The 16,296-nt window shown below is 40.8% G+C and overlaps 1 protein-coding gene and 1 long non-coding RNA gene across 2 annotated transcripts; both read right to left on the bottom strand.

Moving 5' to 3' along the window:
- Positions 1-1,102: 1,102 nt before the first annotated feature.
- LOC119725218 lies at positions 1,103-2,713 on the bottom strand. Its single transcript, XR_005270689.1, has 3 exons — positions 2,643-2,713; positions 1,546-1,782; positions 1,103-1,164 (listed from the first exon to the last, which is right to left on the bottom strand). It is a non-coding gene; the product is annotated as an uncharacterized LOC119725218 (long non-coding RNA).
- An 8,684-nt stretch (positions 2,714-11,397) lies between these two features.
- On the bottom strand, positions 11,398-14,326 carry LOC119725213. The gene is made up of 3 exons (XM_038196577.1): positions 14,132-14,326; positions 12,293-13,898; positions 11,398-11,681 (listed from the first exon to the last, which is right to left on the bottom strand). Exons 1-3 carry the CDS (start codon positions 14,324-14,326, stop codon positions 11,398-11,400), a joined length of 2,085 nt encoding a protein of 694 aa, XP_038052505.1.
- Positions 14,327-16,296: the final 1,970 nt, after the last annotated feature.

Genomic DNA, 16,296 nt, shown 5'->3' with positions numbered 1-16,296 from the left:
TTTAAATTTGCCTCTGAAGAAGATCTTGGTAAGATAGGACCGTCAGACCCCTTTCATTAATTATTTGACTTTTTCCTACCCATTTTCTCAATTTCGTTCATTATTGTCCTTTTTTACAGCATCTACTCTCTGGTGCTTACCGTTCGGATGATGGTGATCACTGGCAGGCAGTGGCGAGTTGTGATTGTCTGCTCCTTGTGATACAACGTCATTTCTGAAAGGAAAATAATGATGAACAGAAATGGTCTCTACCCCCTTGTCACTGTAGAGCTTGAAAACGCCCTATTTATTACTCGCTGTGGGCTGTAGCGTCCAAACCAGCCAGAACACTCTCCGGTTTTATTGATCTTTTCAGTGAATAAACACAAAGTATCGCAATGTCTTACAGGTGCTGATGGGTTATACTTTAATCAAGTTAACTGTTATTGGTTCATGCTTAAAACCGGTAGGTTGATGCTGGGTTTTCCAAAAACAGCTTTTCTTAATTACAACAAAAACTGTCAGATTGGTACTTTTTATCCTTCTGTCTGGGTGCGATAATAGACATAAGTTTATTGAAGGAAAATTAATGTACCTTAAAAGCTGTGTTATGAAGCCTATTTCAAAACGTCTAGTAACGGAAAATCACAACTTAGGGTTTCAAACTTTCACAGAAAATATTAGTCTCTGCCACAACGTAGCCTTTTACATTGACTTACATGCCATCTTGTACGCCGGTTTCCAATGGTCTCTGACGACGTCTCCATATGACAATAGCAATACCACAAGCGACACCCACAATGACAAAGGCTGCCAATACAAGTCCAATAATGATGCCTACAGGATAGGAAGCTGTAAGACAACATGAGCTTTATTATGTCAGTTTTCGTAATCAATCAGTACATTTTGGCCTATGTTATCCTTTGTTATATCTTGCGGACTCTCTGAATGGCCTCTATCAAGTGATAACTGCATTGTCAAGTTTTTGAAACAAAAAACCACAAAGCCAAGGTTTTCATATATGTAAGGTTATCTGGTAAATGATCATGTTGTAAAGGCGCACTTAATATATTAAATCTAATTCATTTTCAATGTTGCAAAACTTACCTTGCTTCCTGGAGGAGTCTGTGGTACTGGTGCTTTGAATTAATCCGTCTGTTGTTGGTAGCGATACACGAGCAAAACCTTTGAAATGTAAACCGAGATATTTGATTAGATAATGAGATTCCTCAATGAAATTCCAATCTGAAACTAAATCTTTCGCCGTACACTAAATTGCTTGACAAAGAATGACATTGTCAGGAATGTTTTGACGGGAGTTTCATTGAAAATGTTCAAAATGGAATAAATTGTTCCAACTGATATTATAGGGCCTGGATGAATTATAAACAGTTTAAATTAATGTGACAGAAAACTTGAAATAGAAAATTGCATTTATTTGTCGTCGACAGTAGGATCGCTCGAGAATAAATGAATTTTATTTTTTTAGTGGAAGGACTTTTTAAAGAAAATCACCAAGTTAAATTATTTGATTTCTTTAATTGCATTGGACGAAAACTCAGTCACCTGGGCAAAGCGGTTCTTCAAGTTTCTGTGACCCAGTTCCAATCGTATTTGTGACATTACAGCTGACCTCTGTGCAGTAATTGTCATCAACATTAAACCCCAGGGTTTTACCAGTAGGCGCGTTAGGCTTGGTGCCATTTAGAATGATGTAATATTCGATGTGTCTGAGTGGATTGGCATCTGCGTCACAAGTGATGATTCCGTCCCTGTATGTCAGGGATGTTACCAGCGGAGAAACTGTAAAAGAAAAATATATATTATTAGCCTAATTAAAACTTCTCAACATTTAAGCCTTCTCTGTCACGGCCAATAATAATTTTCACACTGATCAAAAAAGAGAGCCTGAAGTCTTGATCTCTGTAACATATTTCTCGAAAGCCTTTGAGCAAGATACTACTGCGATTGAAGCAACATGCCGTCTAACATTTTGGATTTGTGTATGTACATTTGGGTTGAAGGTAATGTACAACATATGCAAACATCAAAAATCTTCCAAATTATTATGAAATGCTTTCTAGACCGTAAGGGAATAATAATATCAAGCATCCTGTAAAATCATGGCACCTGGTATGATGTCATTTTCAAGAAAATGGAATTGTGTGTATTAATTTCCAATGATTGTTGGCCCACCACCGACGGAAAATGACTTTGTTTTTCGAATATCGTCCCTAATCCACCAAATTTAGTTAGAGCACATTTTGTTTGCAATCAGTTACACATACGTGAACGGATACAAACCAGATGACCTGACAACTCCCTGACTTTAGTAAATTGCTCTTTTTCGTCTGAAGTAGAGTCAGAGAAATAGACTATAAGTAGAGCGTCTGTTTCTTTTTTCCGGCATACGTGATCACAAAACTGTAGACAAGTCATCGGTGTAAACAATATTTGCTTTTTGTTCAGATCTTCAGAATCATACACTACATTTAATTGATTTTCATTCGCTCTTATTCAGATGTCTTTGTGTAGGTGATATTAGTTTACCAAACGTTAAGATGTGCTTTCATACAATTTGTATGTATATACAAATTAATCAACTTTTTCAGAACGCTATTCCAAGTAATACAGCAATTACAATATAAATATAAATAACTTACACAGAACATTGAGGGAAATGAATTCAGACTGTGTAGTTTGAGGTCCTATTGTGCGACATTCTATCCAGCCCCCATCATCACGTCGTGTTGGGATGAATGGGCTGCATATACTCTGTGTATCTGTTGCCTCACCATCAGGTGGAATCGTTTCGGTGTCAGGTGTAAGAGGATTGCCGTCGTTAAACCAGTCTATGGACACCCGTGGTATAGCTCCCAGGGCTCTGCAGGAAAGTGTGACGTCAGTATACTCTGTCACGGTCACTATTGCACCAGAGAATTTGTCTACACCATCAACAGCTATGGTGAGACTGGTGGCAGGAGCTGCATGAACAGAAACATATAAGAAGTCAATATTATTTGATCTTAACATTTCTTACACCTTCTGTCGTCCAAAGCAATACGCGACCAACACCTTTGAAATGTAAACCGAGAATATGTATAGTGAGAATTGTGATCAAGTAATGAATTTCAAAAGAAAATTCCAATCTCAAACTCATATTTTGTTTTACTTATAGAACATTTCTGACACAGAATGACAATGGCGAGGTTTTATGGAAGTAAATGTTAAAAGAAATGAATGTCTCATCAACTCAGATGTTACAGCCGGGACAAATTAATTTATGTGAAAAGAGTGCGGAAATTGAATATCACAAAAGCATACAGATGCTCAGAAGAAATAAATTATGAGTGTTTTTTAATTAAAAGATACAACTAAATTGCATCATGTGAATTCTTTAATTACAATCGACGAAAACTCACCTGGGCAAAGCGGTTCTTCAAGTTTCCGTGACCCAGTTCCAATCGCATTTGTGATATTACAGCTGACCTCAGTGCAGTAATTGTCCTCGAAATTGAATGGCATGGTTTTACCCGTAGGTGAGCTAGGCTTGGTGCCATTTAGAATGATGTAATACTCAACGTGTCTGAGTGGATTGGCATCTGCGTCACAAGTGATGATTCCGTCCCTGAATTTCAGGGATGTTACCACCGGAGAAGCTGTTAGAAGAAAAATACATTGACTTATTTCAAGTACAACTTTTCAACATTGAAGTCTGCTCTGTAACGACCATAAATAATTTTCAAACTGAAAAAAAAAATACCCCCCAAAAACAGAGAGTCTGATGTTTTGATCCCTGTAACATAATTCTCGGAAGTCTTTTGAGCAAGATACTACTGCGACTGAAACGACATACTGTCTGACATTTTGGATTTGTATACTGTGGCGAAAGTGTTCTATAAACATGTAGGCTGGTTAGGAGACTAGCACAATTTAGGGATATTCCCCCAGTGAGCAATGTCACGGGGTGGCGCATGAGTGTACGTGACTGCGCGTTCGCTCGTACCCCCCGCCCTGCAAACAGGACGCTGGGATACTCTGATGAATTCACGCTCTGATTGGTTGGATTTTACGTCACAAGTGACCTGCGCGTCATCAAGGTCATGACTCTGCAAGGTTTGAAACGGCCGTTAAGACTGATTCATTACTCTTGTATTCCAGTTTAATAGAGATTTTTTTCTCTTTGAAAAGCGTAATAATGTTGGAAACTCTGTAAAACTTATCTGTGTTGTAAATTTACAATTCCCGTCAATCGCTCAGGCTCCGTTTCGAATCACGAACGGTCGGATTGCATTATGCGACGCTCAAAATTTTGTCCACATGGTCCGCAAAGAAACAGAAATCACATCCGGTATGGATTGTGCGCAATTCTATAGGAAGTTTTCGGATAGCATTTGCGCACATAGTCTAACTGCGGTCTTGAACAGCTGCAGCCAGATGCTTTATACAAAGGTCATAGGCCACTTCCTTCACAAGATTCTGTGAAGCTCATCAGAGTATCCCAGCGTCCTGTTTGCAGGGCGGGGGGTACGAGCGAAGACTGCGCGCAGATATGTGATTGGCTGCGCGTCGCCCAGCATTGTTCTGTGTGCTGTGGAGACGTACACACGTGGTTAGGGCCCTGTCACACTTCTGCGTATCCTAATTCCTTATGAGTTGCGCATTGACGTTTTTTCATACGCAGTCGTACGCACAATACGCACCTCATATGCATCTCTATCGTTTTATGTAAGTTTTATGTACGCAGGCATACGCATGGTACGGCCCAGTACGCTGGATAGCTTTGGGCATGCACAAATTATTGTGGTCTGAAATCAGGTGTCCTGTTGTGTTTATTTGACTTATTGAGCAGAGTTAACCAATCAATTCCCTAGGCGGTATATTTCCACCAAAACGAACTTGCATCCCTTAGCCTTGAGGCTGCTCGTTAGTCTCCGGTCCGAGGAAGTAACTGGGTTCGGGAGCAATCCGCCACAGTACGTACATTTGGGTTGGAGGTAATGTACAACATATGCAAACAAAAACAAATCTTCCAAATTTTTATGAAATATTTTCTAGATCGTAAATGAATAATAGTCTTAGGCGTCCTGTAAAATCATGGCACCTGGTATGATGAAATTTTTAAGAAAAACGAAATTGTGTGTATCGATTTCCAATGATGGTTGGCCGACCAGCGACGGAAATGACTTTGTTTTTTAAATATTGTCCTTAATTCCCCAAATTTAGTTAGTCCACATTTTGTCTGCAATCAGTTACACATTCGTGAACGGGTACAAAGCAGATGACCTGACAACTACCTGACGACTATAAATTGCTCTTTTTCGTCTGAAGTAGAGTCAGATAACTAGACTTCAAGTAGAGCGTCTGTTTTTTTTTTCTCCGGCATACATGATCACAAAACTGTAGACAAGTCAGTGTAAACAATAATCTTTTTGTTCAGATCTTCAGAATCAAACACTACATTTAATTGATTTTCATTAGCTCTGATTCAAACGTAGGTGATCTTAATTGACCAAACGTTAAGATTTGCTTTTATACAACTGGTATGCATGTACAAATTAATCAACTTTTTTCAAAACGCTATTCCAGGTAAAAGAGCAAATACAATACAAATAGAAATAACTTACACAGAACATTGAGTGATATGAATTCAGACTGTGTAGTTTGATGTCCACCTGTGCGACATTCTATCCTGCCCCCATCATCACGTCGTGTTGGGATGAAGGGGCTGTATGTACTCCGTGTATCTGTTGCCTCACCGTCCGACGGGATCGTTTCGGTGTCAGGTGTAAGAGGATTGCCGCCGTTAAACCAGTCTATGGACACCCGTGGCGTTAATCCCAGTGCTGTGCAGGTAAGTGTGACGTCAGTATCCTCTTTAACAGTCACATTTGCACCGGAAGATTGATCTACACCATCAACAGCTATGGTGAGACTGGTGGCGGGAACTGCATGAAGAGGAAAAAATAAAAAGAATTTAATGTCGTTTGATCTTAACACTTAACTTTTGAAAGGTGTCAATAAAATATTATTTAAATTTGTAGAGAAATCCTTGCTTTAACTTGGTGATCAAGCAAAACTATAGTTGGGATGCCAAAATAATAAAGATTCATTGCCCCGCTTTTTTTACACAGTCGTCAGTTTTTTGTTTTTTTAGACCTACAAGATGATCTTAAAACATCCCTGGAATGCTCAGCAGGTCCATATTGCATAGTGTTAGTGTCTATGAGGCACGATTTATTTGGGGTTTTGGTCAATTTGAGGACCATTTGGAAAAAATTCGAATGAAAAGGGCAAATTCTTGCTTTTACATGAACATTAACGGCGCAAATTGTTTTTGAATTTCTTTAAAACGATTTGGAGGGAAATTCACAAGCTTTATCAAATTATGAAAATGATGCTTATCTTGGAAACAGTGTTTTCATGTACGAGCCACGCCCGTGTAGGGGTTATTTTTAATTTTAACCAGCACACTTCCACAAATTCGTGTCCAGCTTTCAAGAAGTTTAAGACAAATGTCTTGCAATTATTTTGACACCGATTTCATAACAAAGCGGGGGGGGGGGGAAGGAAGCAGCTGCCGTCGACATGACTTTCCGAGAAAAACACTGACCGTTTGAGTAAGAAATTGCGCACATTCGTGGATTAAAAATTGTAAAAATATCATGTACCGCAATTTTAAACTGGTGGTACAAGTAAGCTAAAACAGTGCATAATTATTAAAAATTAAAGTCTGTTGTTGAAGGATAGGAGCAAAATGCTATGTCCATTTATCAATAAATTACCTCAATCTTTTTTAAGGTTTACAAGTACTTTTTTAACCCTGTAACCTAAAAGTGCCGCAATTCGAAGCTCATTGACTGCATGATTTACCTTTCCACTGAAAAGTTGGGGGCATTGATTAAGCTTTCAAGTTATGGGCTTGTATTACATTTATTTTTGTGCTGCACGGTGAAGCTTAACTCATCTTAACTGTAGTCGCACCGTTAATGAGTTTGACAGCGGGGAAGCTGAGATCGCGTTACATTCCCCTACCCTTTTTGCCCCCGTGGCCAAACCCGCCTATATATAAACCATGACCATTCACTTCAAGTTCTTCTGCCAACTGGGGAATCGTCACAATCACCAGACCAGCACCATTACCCATCGCGCATGATCGCAGATGTAGGGTCATGCTCATCTTTAATTTGCGGTGTCTTCGATTGAGCGTTTGATAGAGTCGATCACAACAGAGTCGATCACAATATTGTTTGATAAGAGTCAATAAATTGATCACGTTAGGGGCTATAACTTCCTTACTTCCTTGATTATGTAGTTTTTCTCAGATCGCTTGCAATCTTTTCGGTTCAACGGTGCTCTTTGCTCCTGGTAGATATTGCATGCTGGATTTCCTCACGGGACCCAACATTGGACCAAGTAATTTTTCAGTGATTATCAATATCGATTTTGTTACTATTCCTGTGATACAACATTATGCATGCGTTTACGATCTGAATTTAAGCCAGGCCTTAACTGATCATGATGAAACTCTCAGCATGCCAGAATAAACTCAGCCATCTACAACAATGGACTGTTGCGAGCAAGATGAAACATAACACACACAAAAAAACAGTTATGTGAATATTTTGTTTAGCAAAATGTACCTGGTATACCTTTATTTGACATTTCTAATTCCGAGAATAATCAAGCAGAGTGAATGAAGCTTTCAGGTATTGATGTACAGAGTAACATATATTGCAATGTTATGCACGTGTACGATAGAGCTTTAAAAAAAAAAAAAACTAGAGCGCGCACTCGCTATACTACGCGCACACGCCGATGTGCTAGATCGAAAACTAGATCGGCAATGCGTACAGACGCGCGTTGTGCCCATAGACATATAATAAAACCTAGACACGAGATTAACTGCTTTTACGTTGTAAATTCTGTGAGCAAAACGGGCTGCGTCACGCGGCTTGGCGCGATGCGCGAATTATCGTGTGGCCATAGATATAGAGTCTTTTTATTCTATATCTATGCGTGTGGCTTCGATTTACGCCCATACTTTAAACGTGTCCCATTATATGTCTATGGTTCTGCCATGGGCGGCGCCCATAGATATAGAATAAAAAGACTAGATCGGCAGCCCGTGCATACGCGTCACAGAGTGTGCACAAATTTTCCCGTTCCGTCATGGACGCTCTACGCGCAATAGTGCGTGGTGCAAAACGTGTGTTACGTACACTTACATTCCCGTTGGTTTGTGCACAAACTTGCATTTTACGGCCGTAAAAGTAACTTTTTTACCAGTAATTATTATGCATCCAACAAAATTCAATATGCATTTTCAAGCAGGGTTGTCACCTCGAAGTTTGCTCAATTTCCCCTCGTATTTATTTTTCGTTTTAAAATGGTGGTGCGCGTTGCCGAAAAAAAATATCCAAATAAATGTCAGCTTATATAAAATGTTATTAATGTGTATAAAACACTGTTTTAAACAATGAAAAGGAAAACGTAAAATGTAAAAACTACTATAAATTACTGTTGAAATATTTTAGAAAATTTGGAGATGTTTAGTCAATGGATGATTTTAGAGATTTGTGTTACAATTATTATCCTTCTTGGGATGAGAACAATTTACTTGGATCGCATTTTATTGTTAGGACTTTTAATGACAATAAAATTGCCCCAGAAAACCGTTTTAAGGACAAAATTAAATTCTGAATGCTTGGCAGATTCGAACCTTTTTGGGAAGATGGCTTCTGAGGTACGGATAATGAATGTGTTGTTGAGCATACATGTATTTCGAAAAAGCATCGGTGATACGATATTTGACCTCAATTAGACGCTAAGAGCGGTGGCGTGACCAGGCTGGGAGGAAGGGGCGCTGGTAGATGGCAACATCATGGAGATCTTAAGACCGAAATCGGGAAAACTGATAGAAGCGAAATCGGGACGGTTATAGTTATATTTTGCAACGAGAAATTTACAAAACCACTGCTACTTATAGGGAAACGAATTGGGTAATCCTTACGAACGATTTAAAAAAACCTAATTAACTCCTCAAGTTCATTTACATTGTGCTCTTCCCATTTTGTTCAACATTATGAGATTCTTGCGCCTTCTTGAAGATTTTCAGATGCTGCAGACGCCACTAGAGGAGAGCAAAATCACACAAATTTATTTGAGCTATTTTTTTAGTGAAGCGCTGGGGGAGGGGCGTGCATCCCCCTCCCAGTATCCAACAGTACAAAACTGTATCTGATAACGGCGTATGTCATATCCTGAGGAGGGACAATGGAGAACAAAATGTTCATTTCGAAGTTTGGTCCATTTTATTTCTCGTTTTTATTTCTCGATTTTAAATGCTGGTGCGCGTTGCTAAGAAAAACCTTGCATCCTGTTGTTTAAGTGCTATTTTCAACATCCAGAACATAATTTTCTCCATTGTCCCTCCTCATAGTTAGTCTCTCCTCTAGTGATCCAGCATCTGAAAATCTTCCAGAAGGCGCAAGAATCCCATAATGTTGAAAAATGGGTAGAGCACATGTAAAAAAACTTTAGGCTTTATTTTTTAAATCGTTCGTACGGTTTACCCATCTCGTTTCCCTATGAGCAGCGGTGGTTTTCTTTGCCGTTGCAAAATGTAACTTTCAATGTCCCACTTTCTCTTCTATCGGCTTTCCCGATCTCGCTTTTAAGATCTTCATGATGTTGCCATCTACCAATGCCCCCCCCCCTCCCAGCCTGTTCACGCCACCACTCTTAGCGTCAAATTGAGGCCAAATATCCAAGACGCTTTTTCGAAATAAACACACCCATCATCCGTACCCCTCAAGCCGTCCTCCCAAAAGGTTCGAATCAGCCAATGCATTCAGAAGGCTGGAACATTATGGGAGTGTGATTTAATTTCATTCTTAAAACGGTTTTCAGGGGCAATATTGTCATTAAAAGTCCTACATATAAACTACAATCCAAGTAAATTGTTCTCATCCCGCAAAAGATAATAATATCTTGTAACACAAATCTCCAAAATCATCCATTTAAACAATTCAATTTTAATTTTAAATAATTCAACTCTAATTTAAAGCAGTTTATACATTCTACGTTTTCTTTTTCATTGTTTAAAACAATGTTTTTATACACAATTTTAATTTTGTGAGAGACATAATAACCACTGGTCAAAAAAAGTTACTTTTACGGACATAAAAATGCAAGTTTGTGCACAAACCTACGGGAATGTAGGTGCGCGTAACGCACGTTTTGCCCCGTTTTTTGCACACTACTGCGCGTAGAGCGTCCATGCGGGAACGGGGAAATTTCATAGATATAGAATAAAAAGACTAGATCGGCAGTGCGTACAGACGCACGTTCTGCCATGGGCGGCGCCATTTTTTTAGCGCGTGGGCCAAAAGTTGCGTTACGCGCACCTTTTTTTTTCCGGTAGGTTTGTATGGAAAGATATATTTTTATGTCCGTAAAAGTAATATTTTTGACCTGTAGTAGTTGTAGAAGATACCAACGACGGCGGCTTATGCTACAAAGATTTTGTCACAAACTCACACGGCGGGTGATGACTTCGTTTAATCTATAATAATAAATATGTAAAACAATACGAACATTACGATAAGTTCCAATTTAGCTACAATATTTACATCATATTTTGGTCATAAATATCCATGCACAGTTTGTAAATAAACAAATCAATAAATAGTATTTCAATTAACTTACGACTTTGTTGACATTTGTAGCACACTTCTATTTGATCGATGCTTATTTCACAAACATGTAAAAAAAAACAATGAAGAAACTGATATGAAATCGAACAATTATTTTGTAACTGCTGCGCACACGCGCAAAGGCGTGCGTGCGCCAGGCGCTCGCGCTTCAACGTCCGCTGACAAATAATTTTAACATAAACATCCCGGCCCCTTAAACGTTGCTCTACAGGCCAACATTTACACATTCAATTAACCACTAGTCAATTAATAACAATTAATATTATAATAACCAAATTTATGCAGTTTAACATTTTAAAATACCCCAACAAAAGGCTAAAGTGATTCAAATTCTTTCCGAATGTTCAGTCAACCAGAAATCCAAAAAACAAAACAAAACTTAAGTTATAATTGGTAGAGTATAACTCAGTTGTTGATATCTTCTATCCAGTTCGCCTTCTAGAAGGCAAAGTTTGGTTATTGGCCTCTTGAGGATGCCACCACGTGTCAGAACTTCCACTGTGCGTACCAGTCCATCTACGCCAGGGAAAGTCCTCGTTACTCGTGCCAATGGTCACTGGCCTCGAGTAGTGTTGTCGTCTCTGACCAACACAATATCGCCTGACTTGATGTTTCTTTGTGGCTCAATCCATCTTTGCCGCCGCTGCAGGGTTGGTAAGTATTCGGAAATCCATCGATTCCAAAACCTCTCTGCCAAATACTAAACATGTCTCCATCGTTTCCGGTATTTGTCTCCGTCCGTCAAACCACTCAATGGCATTGGATGCCCAGGTCTGAATTTGAGCGGATGACTCGGCGTGAGGGCCTCCAAATCATTCGGGTCGTCAGAGACAGCGGTGATTGGCCGATCATTGACTATGGCTTCGGCCTCAGAAAACATGGTACTCAGGCGCTTGTCGTCTAGAACTTGGTCTTTCAGAAGTGCTCCTAGCACCTTCCGTACGGTCCGTATTGGCAGTTCCCAGACACCACCCATGTGCGAAGCTGCAGGTGGATTGAGCTTCCATTCAATGTGCTTCACAACTGACTATCCTTCTCGAGTTGAGAGATGGCCTGTCTTATTTCTTTCTCGCCTCCGGCAAAGTTGGTTCCGTTGTCAGAGAGCACTATCTCTGGTGTACCTCGTCTAGCTGCGAACCTCATGAAGGCATTCAGAAATGAATCTGTCTCCAGTGAATGGAGACTCTCAAGGTGTGTGGCCCTTGTGGAGAGGCACGTGAAGAGAAATCCATAGCGTTTCTCTTTACTCCTACCACTTTTCACATAGAAAGGCCCAAAACAATCAAAACCCACATAACTGAATGGAGGTTTTCCTGGAGTAACTCTGCATTCGGGAAGATCTGCCATCCGTTGTTTCTGTGGTGTTCCCTGCAGTCACTTGCAGACAACACATGCCTTCAAGATATTCTTGATCAGTGACCGGGCCTTCGGAATCCAATACTGCTGTCTCACCACAGAGAGTACATGTTCCTTGCCTGAATGACCCAACAGGGTATCATGTGCATGACGAACAATCAGGGTTGACACATGATGATGCTTAGGTAGAATCGAAGGGAACTTTCGACTCGCCTCTACGGGCGCTTGTCTGAGCCTACCACCTAGTCTCAGAACACCGTTGTCATCGATAATTGGCTCAAGACTGTAGATGGAAATTTGCCTTTGGACTGAACGTCTCCCTTTCTCTAAGTCTCGGATCTCCTGCTCGTAGTTGATTCTTTGCACGTATCTTATTACAGCAAGTTCTGCATCATCCATCTCTGCTGCGGTCAGTCGATTTCCACTCCATATGGATCGAGATCTGCGTTCAATCAACCACTTCTTGCAACGCAGGACCCACGCCACAGCCTTCTTTAGATGGTTCCAACTGAAATACTTGCTGATAAGTCTTGCCACAGGATCAGCTGTCACTGCGCCTCCCGTAGCTCGTGTCACTGCTACTTTCTTCACTTCCCGATCCGTCTCGAGAAGATTTGGAGTTTGAGGAGTTGCTGGCCAACTCTTCTCATCCTGCCAGAGGAATTCTGGTCCCTTTCTCCACCTGTCTTTGGAGATCATGTTGTGCGCGTCCAGACCTCTCGATGCGTCATCAGCAGGATTTCGATCCGTATTTACATATCGCCACTGGTCAACAGATGAACCATCATGTATGACAGCCACCCTGTTGGCTGCAAACGTGTGTAAGCGCTTTGATGTGTTCTTGATGTACTGCAGCACAAGCATGCTGTCAGTCCAGAACGTGGACCCGCAGACGTTCAGTTTCAGCTCCCTTCGTAGCATCTGCTCCATCTTTACAGCTACTACTGCTGCAGAAAGCTCCAGTCTGGGTATCGTCATCGTCTTCAAAGGTGCCGGGCGTGATTTTCCTATCAGAAAACTACAGTGGATTTCTCCCGCAGAATTGACAAAACGAGCATAAGATACACTCCCACACGCATCTTGAGAGGCATCTGAAAAGTGATGCAAACGGCATTCACTTATCTCTCCGAAGTTGCTTGGCACGAGGCATCTTTCAACAGCAAACTCTTTTAAAAGAGAAAGCTTATCTAACCACTTCGCCCAGTGATCCTGAGTTTCGGCCTCTAAAGGATCATCCCAGCTCTTGCCAACGATTTGGAACTCGTCCTGAAAGAGGAGTTTCGCCCGAAGGATGTACGGGAAAACAAACCCCAATGGGTCATACACTGAACAGATGACGCTCAGTAAGCCTCTTCTTGTCTGACTACCATGTTTTGACTTGATCTTCATTCTGAGTAAGTCGTGCTCAGTATCCCAATGGACTTCCAACGCTCTCTCAACAGGTAGCTCTTCTTGACTAAGATCAAGGTTCTTGACACCCTTTGCTCTCTCTTCCGGCGGCACGGATTCATTTACTCTTCTGCTATTGCTAATCCACTTTGTCAGGCGGAAACCTCCCTTCGCCAGTATGTCAGTCAACTGCTTCACCGTCTCAACTGCTTCACCCTCGGAATCTAGGGACTTCAGGCAGTCGTCCACGTAGAAGTTCTCCTTCACTGTAGCCAGAACATCGGCATTGAAGTCGTCCACATTATCTTCTGCCGTCCGTCTGAGGGCAACGTTGGCAAAACTGGGGCTCCACACGCCTCCAAACAGGTGTACTGCCATGCGGTACACGTCGGGGGATTTAACGGTATCACCGCTTCCCGAGTGTCCTTGCTGGTAAACTTCCAAAGCTTGTCGATGCTAGGGTAACGACCGGTCTCATCGAGGTGCTGCACTGCCATGGAACGCCACTTCGACTGGAGGTACTGTGGGAGTCTCTTCACAATTAAAGCTAGACTCCTCTTGGTATCGATCTCGTCCAACTTGTCCATAGCCTTTAGTGCAAGTGTACAGCTTCTCAATTCATCCGCCATTTTCTGAACGGCTCTGCAGTCTCCTGGCATGATCCGTTGACCTTCTGTAAGTCTTCTTACCCAGGTCTCGGAAATTCTATAACCATTTCCGAAACGCTCTCGAAGCAGTTCTTTGGCCTTGGCGTAACCTTCATCCGGCTGCATCATGGCGCAACAACGGATGACTGCCAAAGCTTCTCCTTCGCAGAACTGGAAGAGTCGATTGAGCTTAGCGTTAGCGCCAATACTAGTGTTTCCGACGGCACCATCAGTCATTAAACTGTAGAAGATACCGATGACTGCGGCTTGTGCTACAAAGATTTTGTCACAAACTCACACGGCGGGTGATGACTTCGTTTAATCTATAATAATAAATATGTAAAACAATAGGAACATTACGATAAGTTCCAATTAAGCTACAATATTTACATCATATTTTGGTCATAAATATCCATGCACAGTTTGTAAATGAACAAATCAATAAATGGTACTTCAATTAACTTTCGACTTTGTTGACATTTGTAGCACACTTCTATTTGATCGATGGTTTTTTCACAAACATGTAAAAAAAACAATGAAGAAACTGATATGAAATCGAACAATTATTTTGTAACTGCTGCGCACACGCGCAAAGGCGTGCGTGCGCCAGGCGCGCGCGCTTCAAGGCCCGCTAATATAAACAGTAGTTATTTCCCCAACAAAATTCAATATGGGTTATCAAGCTGCACGTTCATTTCGAAGTTTGATCCATTTTATTTCTCGTATTTATTTTCCGTTTTAAAATGCTGGTGCGTGTTGTTTGTGTTTTATTTTTTTCATCAACAAAAATAATATTCCTGCAGTTGTTGCGCTGTCCTTTAATTTAAATTCACGGCAGCTTTTAAGGGACAACAGCCAGAATATTTTTTCTCCATTGTCCCTCCTCAGGCTATAACATATGCCGTATATCAGATGCAGTTTTGTACTGTTGGATACAGGAAGGGCCGGGTTTGCACGCCCCGCCCCAGCCCTTCACTAACATTCATTACGGGAGTGTAATTTTATTTCATTCTTAAAACGGTTTTCAGGGGCAATATTATTGCCATTAAAAGTCACACATATAAAATGCAATCCAAGTAAATTGTTCTCATCCCAAAAAGAATAATAATTGTAACACAGATCTCTAAAATCTTCCATTGCAAAATTTCACAATTTTCTTAACTAATTCAACGGTTATTTTAAAGCAGTTTTTACATTCTAATTTTTCCTTTTCATTGTTTGAAACAATTTTTAGCAACGGGCACCACCAATTTTGAAACAAACAATAATTACACGGGGAAATGGAGCAAACTTCGAGGTGATCTACCCAGCTTGAAAATGCATATTGAATTTGTTTGGATATATGATAACTACTGGTAAGAAAATGTTACTTTGACGGACATAGTTTGTGCACAAACCTACGGGAATGTAGGTGCGCGTAACGCACGTTTTGCCCCACGCACTACTACGCGTAGAGCGTCCGTGCGGGAACGGGAAAATTTCATAGATATAGAACTTAAAAAACTAGATCAGACGCGCGTATGATACGCGCGTTTTGACAGGACGCTGCCATTAGTCACGTGAATAGGGTCAAAAATTTAAACGCGCATTTCTTCGGCGTGACGATCACTTGTACTTTCATGTACTTCTCCATCACTTATTGGACTTGAAAATGGTGGCAAACTGTGCAGCAGCGAAGTGCAACAGGGACGGAGAAAGGGTCCCGGAGGACAGTCTCTCAAGAAGTTAACATCATGTGTGAGTAACTTAATACATAGAAATTTATCTCTTGAGACTGTATTTCGAACAAGACAGCTGTTATAACAATTAACTCAATAATATAGGCTACGTTTATACGCATTGCGAATGGACATAAATCACAGGAATGGGTGTGGAGAAAAATCCCCCATGTGTGATCCAAAGGATCCTCCGAATTTTGTAATAACCACGCAGGGCCTACTTAAAACCCTGGCAGTATAATTTTGTTTTAAAATTTAAGATGGTACTCCTAATCCTGAACATCGACTAACAATTGTTCTGGCCTAACGTCGCCCCTCTCCTCTCCTGGTTTTCAATAGTCCGCGGGGGAACGAGGATTTGGAGTCACTTTTTGTTGTGGGATGTGTGTGATTAAAGAAAATGTACCATTCCCCTAGTTTGAACACACTCAATGACGTTTGCACTGAGAACAATTTCAAGGCGTATTTGATGATCCGTCATTTTTTTAT

Source organism: Patiria miniata, unplaced genomic scaffold (assembly GCF_015706575.1).
Source record: "Patiria miniata isolate m_02_andy unplaced genomic scaffold, ASM1570657v1 HiC_scaffold_18, whole genome shotgun sequence".
Lineage (NCBI taxonomy): Eukaryota > Metazoa > Echinodermata > Asteroidea > Valvatida > Asterinidae > Patiria > Patiria miniata.
Note: the sequence above shows the minus strand (reverse complement) of the source record. Positions and strands in the feature narration are given on the sequence as shown.

Excerpts from the sequence above, each read along its gene's own strand:
- LOC119725213 (XM_038196577.1), bottom strand. The coding sequence starts at position 14,326 with ATGACTGATGGTGCCGTCGGAAACACTAGTATTGGCGCTAACGCTAAG. Across the intron at positions 13,899-14,131 it reads ATAGAATTTCCGAGACCTGG|CATCGACAAGCTTTGGAAGT; the intron begins GTAAGAAGACTT and ends TCGTTACCCTAG. Across the intron at positions 11,682-12,292 it reads CGGTGTTCTGAGACTAGGTG|CTTCGCACATGGGTGGTGTC; the intron begins GTAGGCTCAGAC and ends ATCCACCTGCAG.